Here is a 20811-nt window from a genome sequence, read left to right as displayed (position 1 = left end):
GAAATAATTCTCTCATTTTCCAACGAAGATAATTCGCTCTAATTATGAGCATTTGTTACGTAACCTCCCCACAAGGCTGGCCCGCCCAGCCCACGCCTGGACTCCCTCTGCTCCAGGTAGCTCCATGTGGAGACGGCTGCTTCCTGCCAAGGACAGGAGTGCTGTGACCAGATCCACTGCGCCTGTCGGCTGCACTTAGCATCTCTGAGCATCTTCTACCTGTATCTCATTGATTCCCACAACTCTGGGAGGGAAGCTGGAGAAGGTGACATTAATATCAATATATGCCGTTTGCAAAATTAAAGGGGTGTTCCTCTGCGTTTTGCAAGGTGACCTGCCTGCATCAGCTCCAAAGCAACAAATAAGGCCGAATGTAAATGATGCGCATGTGCTTCTCTTTATGGAACAGATGTGTGCCTGGGGAGAAGCCACAAAGAAGCGAATGCGTTGAATTTTTGTAAATATAATACTATTCTTCCACTTAGGATTTCAGAGAAGCTTTATCTGCACTTAGGATTTATTTTCAATGGGTAGAAGGTTCTGATACTTCAGTTTTACTTTGCTCCAGAGGCAGATGATATTCACAGCCACCAGTTACAGGGGAAGTCACGTCTTCCTTTCTGATATCATCAGGCAAAAGAAAATCAATGTCAAAATTACCTTTGGAGCTGGGCACAGTGGTGCACGCCTGTAATGCCAGTGGCTCAGGAGGCTGAGGCAGGAGGATCGTGAGTTCAAAGCCAGCCTCAGCAAAAGCAAGGCGCTAAGCAACTCAGTGAGACCCTGTCTCCAAGTAAAATATATATATATATATATATGAAAGGGTGGGGGATGTAGCTCAGTGGTTAATTACCCTTTGGAATAAAGCCTTGAGCCACCTGTAAAGTACAGTCTACAGGGCACAGACTCATGAATGCATAAATTCGGTGCATATGGAAATGCAGAGAACACAATAGAAACACGTATGCAAAGTATAGTCCTATGCTATTCCTGACTCACACGGTAACCTAGGTCCATTCCTTATGGGTGGAGGAGAGTGGAGAGTTCAAGGTCTGCCTGGTGCAGCTCTGCCCCACCAATACCCCATGCAGCCAGCTTCTCCGCAGAGCATCTGCCTAGATTTTCACAGCCTCTCTCTTAGACCAGGGGTCACCAAACTTTTTGTATAAAAGGCCAGAAAGTAAATACTTTTGACTGTGACAGCCATAAGGTCATAAGACCATGAGGTCTCTAGTGTAGCTACTTGACTCTGCCACTGTAGCACAAAAGGGGCCACAAACAGTATGTAAACAATGGCCGTGGCTGTGTGCCAATAAAACTTTATTTACACAAGCAGGCAGTGGGTCAGAAGTGGCCTCTGGGCTGAGGTCTGCTAACTCTAGGTTTGGATGACAGATACTATTCCTCTTGGTACAAACAAACAGAGAAAAGAGAATTAAGCAAACTGATGGTGAGAGATTAAATTGCTCGCTCACTCAAGGTCACAAAAGTGTGCCTTGTAAGTGTCAGGGCTCAGTGTGCTCCCGAATGCCAGCATCACTACCATTATCTTCATCCTGCCACCATTATCATGATCACCATCACCCAGGGGACTCGCCCTTAGGGTCAACCAGGAGCCAGCCCCGGGCTCCAGGCCAAGTACCTACATCCACTCATTTCTGGGTGGCTCCTCCCAGTTGCTGTGGTGATCCCAGATGTCATATGAGGGCACTGAGTCCCAAAGAGGTCAAAAACCTTCCCAGTATCACATGGCTAGTGATTATGAGAGGAATTTGGGAATACGGAAAAAGAAAACTATACTGAGCTTCAAAAGAGAAGTGTTCCTGGTGTGGTGGCGCACACCTGTCGTCCCAGCAACTCAGGAGGCTGAGGCAGGAGGATCGCAAGTTCAAGGCCAGCCTGGGCAACTTAGCAAGGCCATAAGCAACTTAGTGAGACCCTGTCTCAAAATAAAAAATAAAAAAGGGCTGGAAATGTGGTTCAGTGGTTAAGTACCCCGGGATGAAACTGAGGGAGGTGGGGTGGTGGGTGGAGAGAGTGCACCCAGGAGCCCTTAGAATGCAGGCAACACCCACAAACACTTGAAATGCAAAACAAGCACTCACAGCAGCTCACCCCATTCCCTATTCCCTGCCCTCGCCTATGCCCTAGACCCATGTCCTTGACCCAAGCCTTTGACCTATGCCCTTGACCCATGCCCTTGCCTATCAAGAGTGACATGATGGGCAATGGGCCAGGGTGGAGAGAACTGGCATGGACCTTCTGACTGCCGACTCCACCTCTCGCTGGGCCCTAGCTACGGTCCCTCTGTAAGTATTACCCCAACTCCCCACCCCCGGGGGGCGCTGTCCTCCCTGGAGAGGCCCACAAGCCCCTTGAATGAGGATTCCTCATTTTACCCACGAACCTTTTCACTCTCAAAATGGCCAGCGCTCTCCCTTGAATGCACATTTCTTACTGTAACCCCAAAAGGTCTCTCCCTTGAGAGAGCCCACATTCTCCCTTGAATGTGTAATCTTCTTTCTTAAATCAATGTGTCTCTGACCAGCATATCCTGGAATTCTTTTCTGTCATGTACAGCAAGGACCCCATTTGTCCTGAGTCAAAGTCCCCTCTCCAGGAACTCTTCAGGTGACAAGCAGGGGAGATTCGATGTGAATCTGGGCACCTTCTCCAGAGGCCTGGTCTCCTAACCACTCGGCCACGCTGGCCCTCAGTCAGGTGGTTAAAGCCCAGGACAAGAACAAATTCAGTACGAGAATGTGTGGGGAGTGGGGTGCAGTGGCGCCTGTCTGTAACCCCAGTGGCTCAGGAGGCTGAGGCAGGAGGATCATGAGTTCAAAGCCAGGCTCAGCAATGGTGAGGCACAAAGCAACTCAGTGAGACCCTGTCTCTAAATAAAATACAAAGTAGGGCTGGGGGGTGGCTCTGTACTTGAGTGACCCTGAGTTCAATCCCTGGTACCCACCCCCCCCCACCATCCACAAAAAGGAATGTGTGAGGAAAGAGTCTGGGTTAAGGGACTTTTTCTGTGCCTTAGCTTTTAAATGTCTGGGGCTCCCAGAGCAATTAATAAGGAGCTTAGAAGAAAATACTTTCCCCGAAGAAGATAAAGCTGCTGATGTGGACGACGGCAAAGGCATGAAGAGGTGATTGTAGAGAGGGGTCTTGATGCTGGACTCAGTCCCACTGGGCCTTTGGAGAAGACAGGTGACTTGGTGGGACTCCTACAGACAAAGAAACCCTGTGCAGAGGCTCCTCAGACACGGACCTTTGAATAAAGAACTTGTTGCGGGGCCCAGTGGCGCACACCTGTAATCCCAGTGGCTCAGGAGGCTGAGGCTGGAGGACTGCAAGTTCAAAGTCAGCCTCAGCAAAAGCAGGTGCTAAGCAGCTCAGTGAGACCCGTCTCTAAATGAAATACAAAATCGGGCTGGGGATGGGGCTCGGTGGTTGAGTGCCTCTGAGTTCGATCCTTGGTACTCCCCCTAAGAAAGGAATTTGTTTGTCCCTGGGGCTGAGTCGGTGGGGTAAGCAGGATGGAGAGGGTGACGGTGCTCCCCATCAACGTCCCACAACTTAGTTCTGTTGTCCAGTTACGTGGGGCTCCCACTGGGCTCGTTCATGTCTGTGCAGTCTAATGACAGGACGAGCATCCTACAGAGTCCCTGCTTTCTCTCACCTGTCAGACGAGCACAAATCCAGAGCCTGACGACACACGGGGCTGGGCTGGGAGACGGCACTGCTGGGCGAGCACAGAAGGGCGCTGCTCCTCTGGAGAATGTGTCGCCAACACTGTCAAGAGCTCTAGTTCATATTCCCTCTGAGCTAACCAGGTCACTGCTGGGAACGCGCTGTGGAGAAACTCTCCACAAACTGGAAACAACATGTCTGTCGTGGTTGGATATAAAGTGTCCCCCAAAGACTGGTCTGGCCCCCAATACTGGAAAGTTGTGAAGTGGGGACTTAGTGATCGGCTCACGAGGGCTCCGACCTCCTCCTCCTCAAGAGACAACAGGATCTAGTGGACTAGGATCTTCTACCTGCAGGCAGGTTGGGCTGCCTGGAGGAAGCAGCTCACGGGGGCGTGCCCCTGGGAGGCCACCTGTGTCTGGCCTCTCCCTTGCTCTTTCTCTCTTTCCCTTCCCCGCACCCCCTCCCCTCTCTGTTTTCTAGTTGCCATAAGCTGAGACCCTCCACCATTCACCTTGGGCCCAAAGCTATGGAGTTAGCCGACCATGGACAGAAACCTCTGGACCCGGGAGCAGAAATCAATCGTCCCTCCTTCCAGTGGTTCTTGTCAGGTGTTTCGGTCACAGTGACGAAAGGTGTCATGGTTGGCATTAGCAAATATCAGAAATCAGCGGCAAGTCCATCCGCAGGGAACCACTGAGTCAGTGTGGTGCGTCCAGGGGTGGGACGAGGACCCTGTGGAGGGCCAGAGGGGGAGGGGGCTCCTCACAGCGCACTTCTCATATAGGCTTGAAAGATGGTCAGATTTTAAGTAAAACAAAACAAAACAAAACAAAAAAACCCCAATGGGCAAAAAGTTTCTTTCTTTTCTGAAAGAAGCTGAGGAAAAAGAAGATCTACTCCTCTCGGTTCTATTTGTACAAAGAACCAAAGGCACCTGTGACTTTGAAATGCACACACTGTTCTACATGGTTTAAACTTTTAAATGAATATATTCCTTTGAAACTTAAATAATATTTTAAGTTGACGTATCCAAAAGCGGATTAAAAAAAAAAAAAAAAAAACCTCATAAGAAATACTGTAGCCTTTCCCGGCCAAGGCCTGGGGGGCCGGAGTGTGAGCTGCAGACGGAGCAGGGAGCAGCCGCCGCCAGCAACCTCAGGACCCCAGAGCTGGCTGGAAAGAGAAGTCGGTGTTTCCAGAGGACAAATGCCTCCTTTTAAGAGGCCCGTCTCTAACGGGTGAGAGATAAGAATGATGCGATGACAAAAAAATTGTTTCTGGAAACTGAAGCAGTAGTTCCTTAGCTACGCAGTGGCTGTGGGTGACCTGCTCGTTTACTTGCGGGCGAAGGTTTTATGAAATGGCAGAGACGACAGGGAGGGAGGAGGAGCAGAAAAAGATAAAGGCAGGCGACGGAAGGCCTGTCCCCTGGGCTGTCTGGAACCGGGGCTTCTCCTGGGTGGGGTCACTAGTGCTCACTGGGCACCTACCAGTCAGGCTCTTCCCTGGTGACAGCTCTTGGGATCTGCTACCTTCAACCACAAAGCTGCATGGAGAGGCAGAGCCACCTGACACCCTGACTTTGGTCGGCTGCTGCGTGCTCAGGAGAGCGGGGATGGGGAGCACTCCCAGGCTCATTGCCCCTTTTACTGCGCCCCATTCCAACTCCCTGCGTGTCCCCTAACCCTCCTTCTGGCGTCCACCTTGGGGTGTGCAAACACGCCCATGTGCCAGGGCCAGGCAGATACAAGTGGCAGAGGAAGGCAACAGGGTGGGTCGGGCAGGCTGGGGACAGCTGCCAGCCTGAGGGGACAGGGTCTGGGCTCAGCCCCACCGCTGGCTTCCGTGTGGGAAGCAGGTCCTGTTCTATTGGGTTTGAAGAAGCAGCAGTAAACCCAGGCTTAGGAGAAAGTGTCCAGTTTTAACTGTTGACAAGTAATTTAAAAAAATCAAAGCTCAACAAAAGAGGGCCCTAGTCTCCGACCTAACAGGTAACCGGGCAGAGGAGCGCAGACTCCGGCTTTCCCACCGAGACGGCCTCTGGATCTATGGGTTCTGCATCTGCAGACTCCACCAAGTCCCCAGGGGAAACATCTGGGGGAAACCCCACATCTGCACTGAACACGCCCAGACTTTTTCCCTTGTTGTTATTCCATAAATAATGGAATAGGACAACCACCCGCGCAGCGCTCACGTGGTGTTAGGTTTGATTTAAAATATAAAGAGGCACAGGGGCCACATGCAAATACCATGGATGTCAGGGTCCTCAGGTTCTGCATCCTTGGGGACGCTGGGACCGTCTCCTACAGACACTGGGGACAACCACCAGGGCAGACTCTGCCACCTACACGCTCCCTTCTTGGCCCACGTGTGCCCCAGGCTGGTTCTGGGTCTTTAAGCTCCTTTCCGCCTTCTGAAAGCCTGAAACAATGTCCCTGTCACTCTTCCTTTGCATTTTCTGTGTAACTCAAATTCCCAGAGCCCAGTTTACTGCCAAATTACCTGAGATAAACAAGTTGTGCTAAGCTCCTCTTCTCCTTTCCAAACCCAAACAGCAGCTGGCACCTACAATGGTTATACAGAGCCTGCACACCGCCGCGTGCTCACTTGGTTGAGAAATGCTTAGCCACGCGCTCTGTGGCCGCTTTCCTCATTAGGTGAGAGCCTGGGGACAATGCTGTGCAGTGGCTACGAGGCTGGGCCCCCCCCTTACCTGTCTGGGAGTCCTGCAGTCCCAACTCCACTTAGGGGGAAGTGCCTGCCAAGCACTTGGCCCCAGCAGGTCCTGGGTAGTTATTAATTCTCTCCTCCAACAGCTCCTGACTACTTGGGGACCTCAGTGAATTCTAATGAACTCTGGCTCCCAAGGAAACCCCGAGGCTGCCTGTCCACTCCTCTCCATCAGCCCCCCACTAGCCCCTCTCCCTGGGCTTTTCTAATTGCCACCAGCAGCAGGTGGCCCGGCCCCCATTCCTGCCCAGATTCCCCACAGCAGCCAAATAATAACAAGACCATATTGCTTCCCCCACGCTTCCCTGTGTGTGTGTGTGTCAGAACCTACACCCTCTGCTCTGACTGAACAGGCTGCCAGTGACATCTCAGCTCCCCTGCCCCCGCCCCCAGCCCCCACTCTCTGGTGCTGACAGCCTCTTCTCCTTGGCCCAGGACTCCCAGCCTCAGGGCCCTGGTCCTCTCCTCCCCTCTTTCTGGAGCACCCTCCCTGGATCTCGTACAGGCTCCTCCTTCATGGCCAACTCTCAGCCTCAAGTGACCTCTGTTCTGAGTGAACTTGACCCCAGACTCCCTTCTGTAACCTGCAAAGCACCCGTCTGACCCTTCACACTACCATGTCTGCAGTCTGTGGCTCCCACCAAACAGCAGCTCCGTGACACCCGAGGCTGCCGCAGGGCTCCATTACCATCAGCCTCCCCAACCTCCCCAACCTGAGGCTGTGCCTGGCATGGAGGAGGCGGCACGGTAGATATTTCTAGAATCAAACACCAATGAATGGCTGAGTTTTTGAATGGACAATGCCGGAAGGGACAGGGAGCATGATTTTGAACGCAGAAAAGACTTCATTTCTCTCACAGTGTCATTTCCTGAGCCCTTGCCTCTGCCCTTTCTGGGAGGGTGAAACAAAATATGACACAGTAAGTTTGATACTCCATTGGAGATAATTGGAAAATATTGATTTCTTCCCATTTGAAACAGTAAAGATAAGTAAACGCGGCACTTGTGTAATCGGATCAGTGGCTTCTGTGACAACATGCTTCTCAGGCTGGAATGGATTCTGGTTTCTCTCTGCATCCATCACACAGGCTCCTCGACCCATCCCACTTCCCACCCCAGCCCAGCCCCTTCCACCCACCCGGTCCCTAAAGGATGCCAGAGAGGACTCTGCATTTGTGTGTGTGGCCGAGTTAAAGTACCTCCTCTCTATTTAAATCCCCAAGTAACCTGCCAAACTCCCTTGACAAATATGGAAGACGGCACATGAGATCCTTCAGAAGCCTAAGGAAAAGATGTGCTCCTTCCCCAGATGCGTATTTTTACTGAAAGCCTACTAAGTGCCAGCCACTCCTCCAAGGGCTTTAGATGGATGAATTCATCCTCTCCAGGAAGGTCCTGCTATGAATCTCTGGAATCTTCGTCTCAAAGGAGACAAGAAGCAGAGCTTCAGACGGCACCGCTCATGACCAGGGAGGCCTGGTGGCGTGTAAGGAGTGCTGGACTCGAACAGAACTGGGCATGATGACCCCATTCCTGAGCTGCACAGCAGCGGGCCCCTAACGCCCCTGGGCCTCAGCCCACAGTTAATAAATGAGAAGGATCAGGCTAGATCCAAGTCACTCACTGGCTGATTCTAGCCAGCAGATGTTTGTCTAGACTCCTTAATGTTAAAAAAAATGCTTTTTTCAGCCAACAGTTAAAGTTGAGGAGATTTCACATTTTAAAATCCTAAGTTCTGGATTCTTGTGAAAAACTGAATGCTCTGGCACAGCAGAGCCCCATTCCTGCCCGGCGATGCTGTCAGGAGCTGAGGGCAGCAGCCCGCCAGATGGCACGGGGCCCTCTGATTCCCACCCCACCTCTCCCAGTTGTCTCTCTGCCCCTGAGGTCACATCCAAAGTGCCACTTATCAGCAGGTCTGGAGGTTCTTCTCGATAGCAAAAATAAAAGTGAAGGCTTATGTATCCAGCAAAAGTGAGAATCCCCACCACCATCGTCACAGGTACCTGCAAAAGCACTTCCTGTGAGCCAGGCCCTCACCAAAGGGCTGTGCATCTGTTAACGCACTGGATTCTCACACTCGGGAAGGTACAGTTATGCCTTCTTTTTTAACAGATCATGTGGAGGCAGAGGAGGCCATGTGCATCAATAAATCAGCGGATAACAGAGGGAGTCAGGAGATAGCTTTAGGAAGTGAGAGAACATTCTGAGTATGCAGACCGTGGTTAGGTATGGGCAGGAAGGGATGCGAACAGCAGAAGGAAATCACCCTTGGCATATTTATGTTACTTGGCCCAGCAGGCCTCTAGATTTGTAAACTCTGCAAGCGATCCTCAGGGTCCCCAAAAGGGGGATCCTGGACGAGATCTCTCAGGTTGCTTCCAGCTCTAATCTGTGATTTTAGGTGGTGTCATAAAATGTGTCTAAGTAGTCTGTGACCCTTTTGTTTGGGGGAGGAGACACACATACACACTGACCCTGCAAGCTCACTTCAGATTCAGGAAAGAGGTGGCCCTGCAGGGGGCCAGACGTCTGTGGTGCTCCAACCTGCTGTCAGGGGCTGGTTCATCCAGTGACTCTTCTGTCCCTGAGGACATGTGGAGTCACAGAACCCATCAGCTAAGGGTGGGGTCAAGGTAGCAGTGGCCTCCACGGCCAGGCAGGGCCTCCCTGGAATAGGAGATGCAGAGGACAGATGGCTGACAGCAGAGCGGGGAGGAGGGGGGGGGCGACGGGGTAATAAGGGCAGCCAGAGCAGGAGAGTCATTAAGGCTGTGCTTGACTATTCTGAAGGACAGTGTCTGCGGGAGCCACACTGGTCCACTGGGGGAAGAGGAACCAGCCAAGGTCCCTGGAGGCTTGGCTATGGGGTCTTCTCTCTGTCTGCTTAATGGAGACTGGCCAGCGACTCAGGAGGGGACAAACTGGCTAATGTCTTTCCTGGTTACGATGTCAACCCAGCAAACATTCAGGTGCCAGACCTTGGGCATACAAAGGAACCAGACTGGGTCTCCAGCCTCCAAGAGGGAGAGAGGCTGGAGCCCCACGCCTGAGCTGCAATCTGTGGGGTGACAGGGCACCCTGCAGGCGAGGCAGGAAGGCAGGAAGGAATATGGGTGCTCAGAGGATGGCCAGCTTCCTGGGACGGCTTGGGCAGGGGCTGAAATCTCAGATGTCACAGGAAGGCCAAAATGCTCAAGGCAAGGTGTAGGCAACCATGACCAGCACCAAAGACCGGCACCACCAACCAGAGGGGAATGACTTATAGCACACGTCCAAGGTCAAGTGCTGTTCAGTGCCGGGGGAATGGGCCTGTGAGACCAGCCAGACCCAGTGGGGCCAAGGCACCTGGTTTATCAGGAGACTGCAAAGTTCAGGGTCTGATATGGAATCCCCATTTTGATTACAGGAAACACATCCACAGACCCAATCCATACAGCCCAGCACGTGGGCGTGAGAGGGGTGAGCAGGTGACTCAAGATGGGAGACTGTTTCCCCAGAGCAAGCCTCTAGTTAAAGGTGACATATCCATAGGGAAATTGCTAAGGGGCAAGAGCCAGGCTGTTTAAACCCCACAGGACATCAGGAGCCACACTTTCTTACTCTTATGTAAAGTGCTTAGGTGACAGCTTCAAGCTCCTCCCAAGGACAGCACTACTCCCCACAAGCCCCTCCCACCTGGGAAGAGGCCAGCCCAGGGCAGACTCTGAGGGCCCAGGAGGGATTTCAGCTCAGTGGTGGGGTCAACAGTGGGGCCTTTTTGAACTTTCTTCTTCTTACCAGCTCCATGGGCAGGCCGTGCCCGCGGCTGACTCTCCAGATGTGAGAGCCTGGCCGACCACCGGCAGGGACAGGGCCAACAGGGTCTTTTATGACACACTAGAGTTTTTTTTTTTTTTTTTTTTTTTGGCAGTACCAGGAATGGAACCCAGAGGCTCACGCATGCTCAGCACGGGCTCCATCAGTGAGCCACTCCTCAGGCCCAGGAAAGGTCAGAGAACAGTGCAACAGACTCCCATTTACCCTTCACTGGGATTCAATCCTACTTATTTTCATACCTTAGGATCCCAGTGCCCAGACCCCACTGGATGCCACCAAGTCCCTCTAGGAGTCGCTCCAGGAACACCGCAAGGGACAGAACTGAGCAAAACACAGCGTGGTGGGCCACCTTCTTGTAACCAAAGCGACAGGGTGGAAGGAACACTGAAAGCAACGGCAGGAAGGAAGTAGAGAACCCAGAGTGGACACAGACTACCCAGGGCACACAGTCACTCTGCCAGCTGGGGCTTTATCTTCTTAATTTTTGCTTGATATTTATTTATTTATTTATTTATTCATTCATACTGGAAATTGAATCCAAAGTCACTTAACCCACTGAGCGGCATCCCCAGCCCTTTTTACTTTTTATTTAGAGACAGAGTCTTGCTAAGTTGCTTAGGGTCTCACTAAATTGCTGAGATTGGCCTTGAACTTGTGATCCTCCTGCCTCAACCTCCGGAGCGGCTGGGATTACAGGCATGTGCCACTGTGCCTGGCTTGGTTTATTTTAAGTAGGAAGAGAAACAGACAAATTATCAAGAGCCCAGATGAATATAACACAGGGACAAAAGAGACCAGACACACTACACTGACTGTGTACTTGCTAATTCATCCGTCACCCATTCTGCAGTTTGGGGTTATTTGGACAAGCTAGGCTAGATTTCATCTTGCCGTTATTAATTCTTGGAGAAAGTTTGCTGAGCAAATTAACAGTATAAACAGGAGAAATGTTGACTTATTTGTTCTGGGGGGGGGGGGCCAAAACAAAGGATCAACTTTCAAGTCCTTTCTAATTACACTGATGAGCTGAACTTTTGCCTAATTATTATGTTCTTCACCAACTGAGTTGGTTTTTTTTTTTTCCTAAACCATCTCACTGGAGAGAATTTGACTTTCTTACAAAGGGTGAACATTTTCATAGGCTTAAGACTCACACACACTGCCAATTACTTTTATGCAAATAAGCAATATCAAACATGGAGTTTTCTCCTAAACAAAGAGTGAGCTCATTACAAAGATGATTATTTGCTCAAGCGCTTCATCAGAAGCACCTCCCTCTTCTGTCAGCAGTTTGGAAGTCCTAACTTTTGCAGATAATGACACCATCTGCTCCCTCTAGGAATGTTTTCTTGTGCGCCACACTGGTTTACAAGTGCCTTATTGCATTATTTCACCGAGTCCACAAAACATCATCTATTTCACAGAAAGGAAAACTGAGGCTCAGAAAGGTCAAAGTTCATAGCCTCAAAGTCAAAGGGGAAATGTAAAGAGCTATGGTAAAAAAAAACAAAGAAACCAGCACTGGTGACTTGCAGAATAAACCAAATAGTCCAATTTGGGGATACTTGTTAGACATTTAAGTGAGTTTAGGATATAAGCATCTTTCTGACACCGACACACTTGGCTTATCTAATTGGCTAGAATCACAATTCATTAAGGCCCGTATTGGTATAACCAATAGATATGTGCCTATAAAAAGTATGCATAAATCAATGTTTCAAAAGTTAGAATGGAAAATTGGATTTTTTGATGGTTAAATCTAATCTTAAGGTAATTTTTTTTTTTTTTTTTTTTGGAGGGGGTATTGGGAATTGAACCCAGGGTAGTTAACCACTAAGCCACATCCCTCACTAAGTTGCTTAACACCTCACTAAGTTGCTAAGGCTGCCTTTGAACTTGGGATCCTCCTGTCTCAACCTCCTGAGCAACTGGAATTACAGGTATGAGTCACTGGGAATTCCAGGCATGTGCCACTATGTCCACCTAGGGTAAATTCTTTCTTAGAATAAATGATTCCTTTTTGTAGCCAATCAGAAAAGGAACAGATTCCTCCATGGGTCTAAAATAATGTTCCAGGAGGGCAGAGGTGGTGACAAGTAGAAGCAATAAAACAGGTTTCTTGGAAATGTTCGGTAGCAATGTTCCCCAATGTGTGTTCCAAAGGTCTTGGGAGGAGGAGGATTCATATAGACCAGACCATTCTCATCGTAATGTGAAGACGTTTTCTCTCTGTTGACATCTGTACTCATAAGGCAATGCAAGGGGGGTAAAACTGCTTGTGGCCTGAACCAATTCAGTGGTGCCCAACTGTATCAGTAGCGACACTAATAGTTTATTAGTATTATATACTTCACTGATGCATGCTCTCAAAAAAACAAACAAAAAAAATCTTCTCCACTTCAGAATATCCTGAAACAGTTAATAATCTCAACCCATGAGTACACATCTTTTTTTAAAAAAGGATTGGATATATTTTATTGAGTTGTTGATGGGCCTTTATTTATTTATTTATTTATATGTTGTGCTGAACTCGAACCCAGGGCCTCACACCTGCCAGGCAAGTGCTCTACCACTGAGCCACAACTCAAGCCTGAGTGCACATCATTTTAATATTCTGTGTGAAAAAAAGGAAGCACACATAAACCAGTTTTGCTACAAGCCAAGAACAATGGTTGGTCTCAGAAAATGCCTATTCAATTTCTTGAACTGTCAGATGAACAACCACATTTTGTATGGTATGTCATTTCTACTCAAATGAACAACAGAGAACTTGTAGTTCTCCAGACCTAGATGTTTTGCCGTCATCTGCTCAAATACAAATGAAGTGAGGCTATCACTTCAAGAAAACAACTGACAATATATTTGGTGCCAATGATAAAATTCAAGCTTTCAAGTGGAAAACTTGTTTCTATTACCTTGCCAGCTTAATAGCTTCCCAACACTTACATTTATTTTAAAATGACATAGGTGGTGATACTAAGGAACGTGAGGTATTGATACTGGAAATTACCAATGTCAACACTTGGAATATTTGCATAACTTATTAACAAGACAAATGGATAATGTTATAAAATCATATAGGGGTAAAACAGCTAGTCAAAGGTCAAGAGAGGCTAATGGATTTTAATGCAATTGAGTACCGAAATTCACTCACATAGTTTCAGATACCATTCTGTGACTGACCTTTAACAAGCCACCATTTGCTGAGTTTGGTGTAGTCATAAGAGTATCTACAGTTACCCAAAAGGAAATTGAAATATTCCTTCCTATTCCAGTTATACAGCAATATGACACCAGTTCTTTATATACATTGGTCAAAACAGCATGATTGTTATTAGGAAACAGTTCAGATCTTGAAGCATAAATGAGTCTACTGTTTTCTATTAAGCCAGACATGGAAGACAATTGAGAAAATGTAAAACAAGGCCACTCTTCCTACTAATTATTTGGGGTAGGGGGCAGAAATATAGTTATTTTTCACTAAATACATATTTATGCTTGGATGTAATTGGCTTATTGTTATTTTCTTTCTTTTTGCTGGGAATTGAACCCATGGTGCTTATACACTAAGCCTTGTCCCCCGCTCTTTTTTTTTTTTTTTTTAATTTTGAGACAGGGTCTTGCTAAGTTGCTCAGGGCTGGTTTGAACTTGCAATCCTCCTGCCTCAGCCTCCCAAGCTGCTGAGATTACATATGCTACTATTGTTATTTTCAAATGAAATGATAAGTGTTTTAAGAATTTTCCAGCTTTAACTTCTAATATGGTAAATATTGTAGATATAATAGACACAAAGATCTTTTCAGAGAAGAGCATAAAAGTATCTTGAGATCTAAAAGGTTTGAGAACTGTTGTTCTTTTAGCAACATCACACTGACCTTTCCACAGGGTAAGCTGGTAAGACATTTTTATGGTACTGCTGAAGCCCAAAGGGCAAAGATATCTATCTACTAAGCACATGATGGAATGCTCAATTAAAAACATTTTTTTTTTTCTGCACTGCATTCAGAGGCTATCAATGGGATGCAAATTCTCCAGAATGGGCCAGTGGTGTAGTTAAGAAAAATGATCTAGGTTCTAGCAGATCCTGCCATTCTCCCTAGACATTAGTCTCCCCATCTGGAAAATGAGAAATCAGAGTAACTTATTTCCAGATGGCTTCCGAAATCAGTACCACGATTTCCATCAGGGTGCTTCTGGACTTCAGACTGACTGGCTGTCATGATTTTTTGAGAAGCACCCAAGAAGACATTTGGCTATAGTTGAATGAGCAGCTCCCCTTTCAGATGGGGAAACTGATTTTCAGTCACAGTCCCATTCCAGCCCAACTGAACTTGACTCTGCAGACATTCGCATCGGCAACCTCTGGATAAAGAATCCCTAAAAACACGTCTAAATCTCAGGCCCCCTAATTCAGCTCCAGAGACAATGCCTCACTGTTTCTGTCACTCGGTGTCTGTTTGACTTTGGGCAAAGTTACTTAACTTTTCTTGGCCCCAGTTTCCTTCTCTGTGAACGGAGCAACACTAACCTTAAAGGATGGCTGCGAAGTTTGGCCAAGCGTTGCGTTTACAGAGTTCCTAGCACCAGACAGGACTCTGTGAATGGGGGCTGCTACAATCAACGCCAAAGCACAGAAGAGGGACATTCCTGATCTCCCCAGATTTCCCGCACCAGCTCCCTTCTCCGAGCGCACTCGGCAGGATTACCCTTCCCTCCGTCCCAATTCCCAGATCCCGCAATGCCACCCTCCACCTCTCCTTTCCCACCGTAATTCCCTTCTCTGGGCCCCGGCCAGGGTCGAGGTCCCCCACGACCACGGCTTGGCACTGGGCCAGACCACTGACCACGCCCCCCGCCTTTCCTCCCCATGCCGGACCACTAAGCCCTGCTTTCCCTCTGCCTGGAGAACATCCCGGGTCGGGAAGTGGTGATCCAGGGGGGTTACGGCCTAGTATTCGGCGCAGGGAAGACTCGGGAGGCCTTAAAGAATAACCGCCCGACCTCCCGGAGGGGCCCACGAACACTCACCGTCCATCCCTAGAGGCGGCGGTTCCGGGTGTTCGAACCGGAAGCGGCCCCTACACTGTTTGCAGTTCCCCTGGTTACTGCGGGGTTCCGGACCAATGGCGGCGGAGCTCCACTCACTGAACCCGCCTCCGAGGGGAGTGACGTCACGTCGGCGTGCTGGAACTCCTCCTCCAATCTCCCGGTCCGACCCCCCTCCCGCGGATCGCTGTGCGCAGGCGCGCTGGACCAGGGGCCTCGGCGGCTGGGTGCGCAGGCGCTTTGGGCGCCGCCGATTCAAGCAGCCATGGACGCGTTAGAGTCCTTGTTGGACGAAGTGGCCCTCGAGGGGCTGGATGGCTTGTGTCTGCCCGCACTGTGGAGCCGTCTGGAATCCCGAGTGCCTCCCTTCCCGCTGCCGTTGGAGCCCTACACGCAGGAGTTTCTGTGGCGGGCCCTGGCCACGCACCCGGGCATCAGCTTCTACGAGGAGCCGCGGGAGCGACCCGACCTCCAGCTCCAGGACCGGTCAGCGGCCGGGCCCGCGGGCGCGCGCGCGCGCAGCCGGGGTCTGATGGAGCTGGGAGCGGGGCGGGAAAGCGGTGGGAGCCAGAGGAGGACCTGGCGTCCGACGACGGGAGGGGCGGGAGCGCGGCGGGAGGCTGGTTTGGTTTTGTGGTTTGTGTTTTTTTGTTTGGGTGCTGGGCATCGAACCCAGGCCTTGGGCATGCCAGGCAAGCCCTCTACCAACCGAGCCATAGCCCCAGCCTGGGAAGGCTGCTTTGAGGTCCTCGAGGCTGGCAGGGCCCAGGAGTCTGATGAAGTTTGGGAGTCATCAGTGGTGCCCCATTGTGTGTGTTTGGGGGTGCTGGGGAGTCGGTGTTATTCTTCAGGCTGAGGATATTTCCTTTATATTGGATGCTAGGTTTGGAGCAGGAAGGCAGTTCAGAGCAAGACTGAAGACATGGGGGTCCACAGACAGACCTTTATGGAGAGTTCACTCAGTGTCAGTCTGGAGAGCTCAGGCATAGCAGCGAGCTTAGCAGGAATACCCATAGCTGCCGGGTATTAGGTGCTTGCCTTAAGTGCCATTCTAAGAGCCTCAGGAAATTGAGCTCCTTGATCCTCACTATGATCCTACGAGTAGGTGCTGCTGTCTTCCTCATTTTACAGAAAAGGAAATTGAGTCACAGAGGTTAAATGACCTGTCCAAGATTCGGGGCAGGGGGCCACTAAGTGACTAAGTATTGATTTGAACCCAGGCCACCTGTCTTTGAAATCTGTGCTCTTAAGTCATATTGTTGAGGTCAGGAAGGTTCCCGGGGTAATAATGTCCAAGACGGGACTTAAAGGTTGGGCTTAGGCCACCAGTTGGCAATGGGGTGGTCTGGAAGAACAACAAACGTGAAAGTGTGATAGAAGAGAAATAGGCAAAGTTTGGCCCAAGTCTAGAATCAGAAGTATAGAACATCAGTTGGTGCACATACATACACGCTTCTTATTATGAGCTGGAACTGTTCTAAGTTGTTTACATGTAGCAGGTTTTAATTTTCATAAAAACACAAGAAGGTGGGCATTATTATCCCCATTTTCTGAAGAGAAAGTTGAGGCACAGAGGGTTTGAGTGAATTGCTGAAGGTCATCAACTTGCAAGAACAGATTCTAGAATTTGAACCAGAAAATCTGGATCAAAAATTCACTCTCCTTCTAATCAAATTTAACTGACAGGTAATCGGTAATTATTTCATCCACTTAAAAGAGTTTATCTTTTATCAAAAACACTATAGGAAGCCGGGTGCGGTGCCACACACCTATAATCCCAGTGGCTTAGGAGGCTGAGCCAGCCTCAGCAAAAGCAAGGCACTAAGCAACTCAATGAGACCTGTCTCTAAATAAAGTACAAAAATAAGGCTGAGGATGTGGCTTGGTGGCCTAGTGCTCCTGAGTTCAATCTCTGGTACTGTCCCCACTCCTCAAAAAAAAAACCAACAAAAACACAATAGGAAACCAATGAAGGGTGGGTCAGACCAGAAGCAAAGAGTGAATCTGATTGGTAGTGATCTAGTTGTGATCAGCCAGTGTTGGGCTGATGATATAATGGGGGATGGAGAAGAGATGGTGAGGGCTGGGGATGTGGCTCAAGCGGTAGCGCGCTCGCCTGGCATGCATGCGGCCCAAGTTCGATCCTCAGCACCAGATACGAAAAAGATGTTGTGTCCACCAATAACTAAAAAATAAATATTAAAAAAAATTCTCTCTCTCTCTCCCACTCTTCTCTCTTAAAAAAAAAAAAAGAAGAAGAGATGGTGAATTGGAGACAACTAGTCAAAAGAACCAAGAGAATTTGGTGACTGGATGTAAAGTGTAGGGAAAGATAAGTGCCAAGGACAGTGACCCTGGTGCCTGGGGAAGGGGATCAGTATTCACTCGGGTACCTGAACAGCAGGCTGCAGGGTCACTGTCCTTGGTGCAGTCGTTGGCTGAGTCTGGTAGAGGGGGAACGTGCGGAGCATACTTTTGAGAGGCACTGGGTTTGAGCTCCCTTCGGGTTGTCCAAGCGAAGATTCTGTTTAATAAACATCTGGCTTCCTGGGAGTGAAAGCAGGCCAGAGGGAGGGGCCGAAAGGCATCTGAGTCATCCCTGTAGTTAGCAATTAGAGCTGTTGGCTAAGCACAGCGTTAGAAGAGAGGGTGTTGTGACTGGAGGTTCAGACAAGCCCTGAGCTGCGTGTGCATTTCAGGACAGGATGGAGGATGCAGAACCTTCACAAGAAGATCTAAGTGTGGCTGGAGAGGTCGGGGACAGGGCAGAGTGACATGCTGGAGGCTGTGGAGAAGACAGACATGATTTGAGAAGGGAGGGCTAACAGTGCAGAAGTCGCAGGACAGGCGAGGAAGACGCAAGGTGAAGCCGCACATGGGCTTTTGCCTCAGGCCAGTGCAGAATGTGAGTGGGCTCCAGAGGAAACCCTGCCTGACCCACGGGGCTGGCAGGTTAGGGAGAAAAGAAGGGTGTCTCATGGGATTGGTAAGGGGCAGCTGGGAGCTGGTAATAGCAAGGAGGGGCTCGTCTCGGGGTGAGGCCTCAATAGCTTTCTGATCTCATGGAATTTGAGATGTTTTTAGATGTTGAAGACATTGAATTAGTGTTTAGGGGGAAATAAGCTGGACTGAGGATTCAGGGGTGAGCCTTGTTAAGGCGCACGTGATAATCACCACCGTAATCACAGATGGGGAGACCAGAGAGATAATTAAAGGGAGATGAAAAGATGGCAGAGGAGGGTTGGGGCTGTGGCTCAGCGGTATAGCGCTCACCTAGCATGTGCGAGGCCCTGGGTTCGATCCTCAGCACCCCATAAAAATAAATAAAGATATTGAGTCTAACTACAACTAAAAAATAAATATAAAAAAAAAAGATGACAGAGGAGGAGGACCTTGAATCGGTCAGGCCACACTTAGTGGTCTGGAGACTAAGCGCTGAATTTGGAGGGAAAGCAGAGGCCATGACTCGTGTCAGGAGGTGGTTTGGGTCCTAGCGCCCACCTTCTGGGGTGGTTGGGGGATCTGGAAAGATCGTGTTCTCTAGGATACACAGGGGAACCTGCCCATCAAGACTGTCTGCATTTGTGGGCAGAGGCTGAGCCGTCTCCTCTGGTCCCTGCTAGGGGGTGGCAGAAGAGCACACTAGTTGTACCTTATTTCTGAGGCTAAGTGGGGTTTGGTATTTGTGCTTTATCTTCAGGTATGAAGAGATCGACCTAGAAACTGGGATTTTGGAGTCCAGGAGGGACCCAGTCCCCTTGGAGGATGTCTACCCCATCCACATGATCTTGGAGAATAAAGATGGCATCCAGGGCTCGTGCCGGTACTTTAAGGAAAGGAAAAACATCACCAATAGCATCAGGACTAAGTGTCTGCAGCCTCGGTGTACCATGGTGGAGGCCTTCGGCAGGTGAGTTCCTGGGGGTCAGCTGTCTGCATCACTTGGCTCTGGGCAGAGCCTCCAGGTCTCTTGCTAGCTCGGCACTGAGGCAGTCCCCATCCTTCTCCCTCCTGTGGGACAGTGGCGGTGGCCCTGACCGAGGCTGTGGTCTGGACTCTCCTCCTCCCTCCCCGACCCCTGAGCCCAGCTCCTGTGCCCTCCGCCACCCGTCTCTTAGCTTCTCCTGGGGTTTCTGCTCAGCATAGTGACATGGCTCAGCTGCTCTGGACGCTAGGTCCTCTGTGATAGCCATCCCCAGGTCCTGAGCCAGGCGTCCTGGAGGACACAGCTTTAATCGCTGCTTCTGCTTCCCCCCCCCCTCCCTTTTTTTGGTGCTGGGGATTGAACCCAGGGGCACTTACCTGCTGAGCCACATCCCGGCCTCTTTCCGTATTTCATTTGGGGACAGGGTCTGGCTCAGTTGCCTGGGGCCTTCACTAAGGTGCTGGCTTTGAACTCGCCATCCTCCTGCCTCTGCTTCCTGAGCCACTGGGGTCACAGACGTGCCTACCTCTTCACCTCCACCTCGCTCCTCTGCCCAAACAGACCCGATCCCGCCTTCGTCACTTCATCACAGTGGGGTCCCCTAGGCAGTTGGCAAGCCCCTCAGCACTGCTGGGCCCTTGAGGAGAGGACAGCACCAGGGCTCCAGAGCTTTGCCCTGTGGCTTCCTCCCTGTGTCTTTCCACGTTCTCGTGGCCTCTCACCAGCTTCTTTGTGAGCTCCCCTGCCCTCACCCAGGCTCCATCTCTTCCCCAGGCCTGTCGAGGGCCATGTGTGTCCTGTCAGTGGCCCGTCCCTCATGTCCATGTGGTCCTCAGTCTCCTGCCCCAGACCTGCTTCTCTTGCTCTCCTTCTCTCTCTATTCTGGTCGAGGTGCCCCATGCCCCACACAGTACAAGGGGCTCTTCCTGGGCCCTTTCTCCTGACGTCTACATTCAGGTGGCCACCACGTCCTCCTGACTTGACCTTCTATAGTTTTCTCAAGCCTCCTTTGGCCTCCAGCTAATGCAGTGGTCTCCCCTGTCCACGGGGGCCACCTCTCCTTTTGTCCTGAGATGGAAATGTGACGGCTGGTTCTCTGATCGCTCCAGGTGGAGGTTACAGCTGGCCCCATCTGCCCACAGACAAGCCCTGTTTGTCCTGCGAGGCGTGGTGTTAGTTTTTAATTTTATTTCGTAGCTAATGTTTAGAAACATGCATTTCCAGCTTTTCTTAAAGTCACAACATCTAGCCTCGGGGCTGATTTTATATGGCACTGTAGGCCAGAGTCCCCTTCAGACGGGCCAGTGCTGCCCAGCGCTGCGTGTCTGAGGTTTCGTTCATGTCTTCTCCCCTCCGCTGTCCTGGGAGGCTCGCGGTGACCTCCCCTGCCCACGCTGTCCTCTGGCCACGGCTCTCTCGGCTTCCTCTTTTCCCAGTCTGCTGCAGCGGGACCATAGCAGGCTCCTTCCTGTCCCTAAGCAAAGGCTCGTGCTGTTCCTGCAGCTTAGACTGTTCTACTGTCGGAGCTTCACCCAGCACCTCCCCCTCATCGCTCCAGCTTCAACTGACTCCACAAAAGTGTCCTTTGTTGCCC

General features: G+C 50.2%; 2 protein-coding genes across 6 annotated transcripts in view; one reads left to right on the top strand and one right to left on the bottom strand.

The window, feature by feature from the left end:
- The window catches only part of Katnip (katanin interacting protein), a 141700-nt gene extending 126352 nt beyond the window's left edge, over window positions 1-15348 (bottom strand). For 2 of the 4 annotated variants that reach the window (XM_027948688.3, XM_027948689.3), the window contains exon 1: window positions 15275-15315. In XM_027948688.3, coding sequence (XP_027804489.3) covers window positions 15275-15281 — 7 coding nt within the window. In that variant the 5' untranslated portion in view covers window positions 15282-15315. Of the gene's footprint in view, window positions 1-15274 lie in introns of all 4 variants that reach the window. The other 2 variants (XM_071605631.1, XM_027948690.3) reach the window with 2 other exon arrangements.
- Window positions 15349-15516: 168 nt separating this feature from the next.
- Gtf3c1 (general transcription factor IIIC subunit 1) overlaps window positions 15517-20811 on the top strand; it is a 64368-nt gene continuing 59073 nt past the window's right edge. For both annotated transcript variants that reach the window (XM_027948603.3, XM_027948602.3), the window contains exons 1-2: window positions 15517-15778; window positions 18993-19202. In XM_027948603.3, the coding sequence (XP_027804404.3) occupies window positions 15558-15778; window positions 18993-19202 (431 nt within the window). In that variant the 5' untranslated portion in view covers window positions 15517-15557. The remainder of the gene's footprint in view (window positions 15779-18992; window positions 19203-20811) is intronic.

Source organism: Marmota flaviventris, chromosome 19 (genome assembly GCF_047511675.1).
Source record: "Marmota flaviventris isolate mMarFla1 chromosome 19, mMarFla1.hap1, whole genome shotgun sequence".
In the NCBI taxonomy this organism is placed as follows: domain Eukaryota; kingdom Metazoa; phylum Chordata; class Mammalia; order Rodentia; family Sciuridae; genus Marmota; species Marmota flaviventris.
The sequence above is the reverse complement of the archived record's forward strand: the minus strand, read 5'-3'. Positions and strand labels throughout refer to the sequence as shown.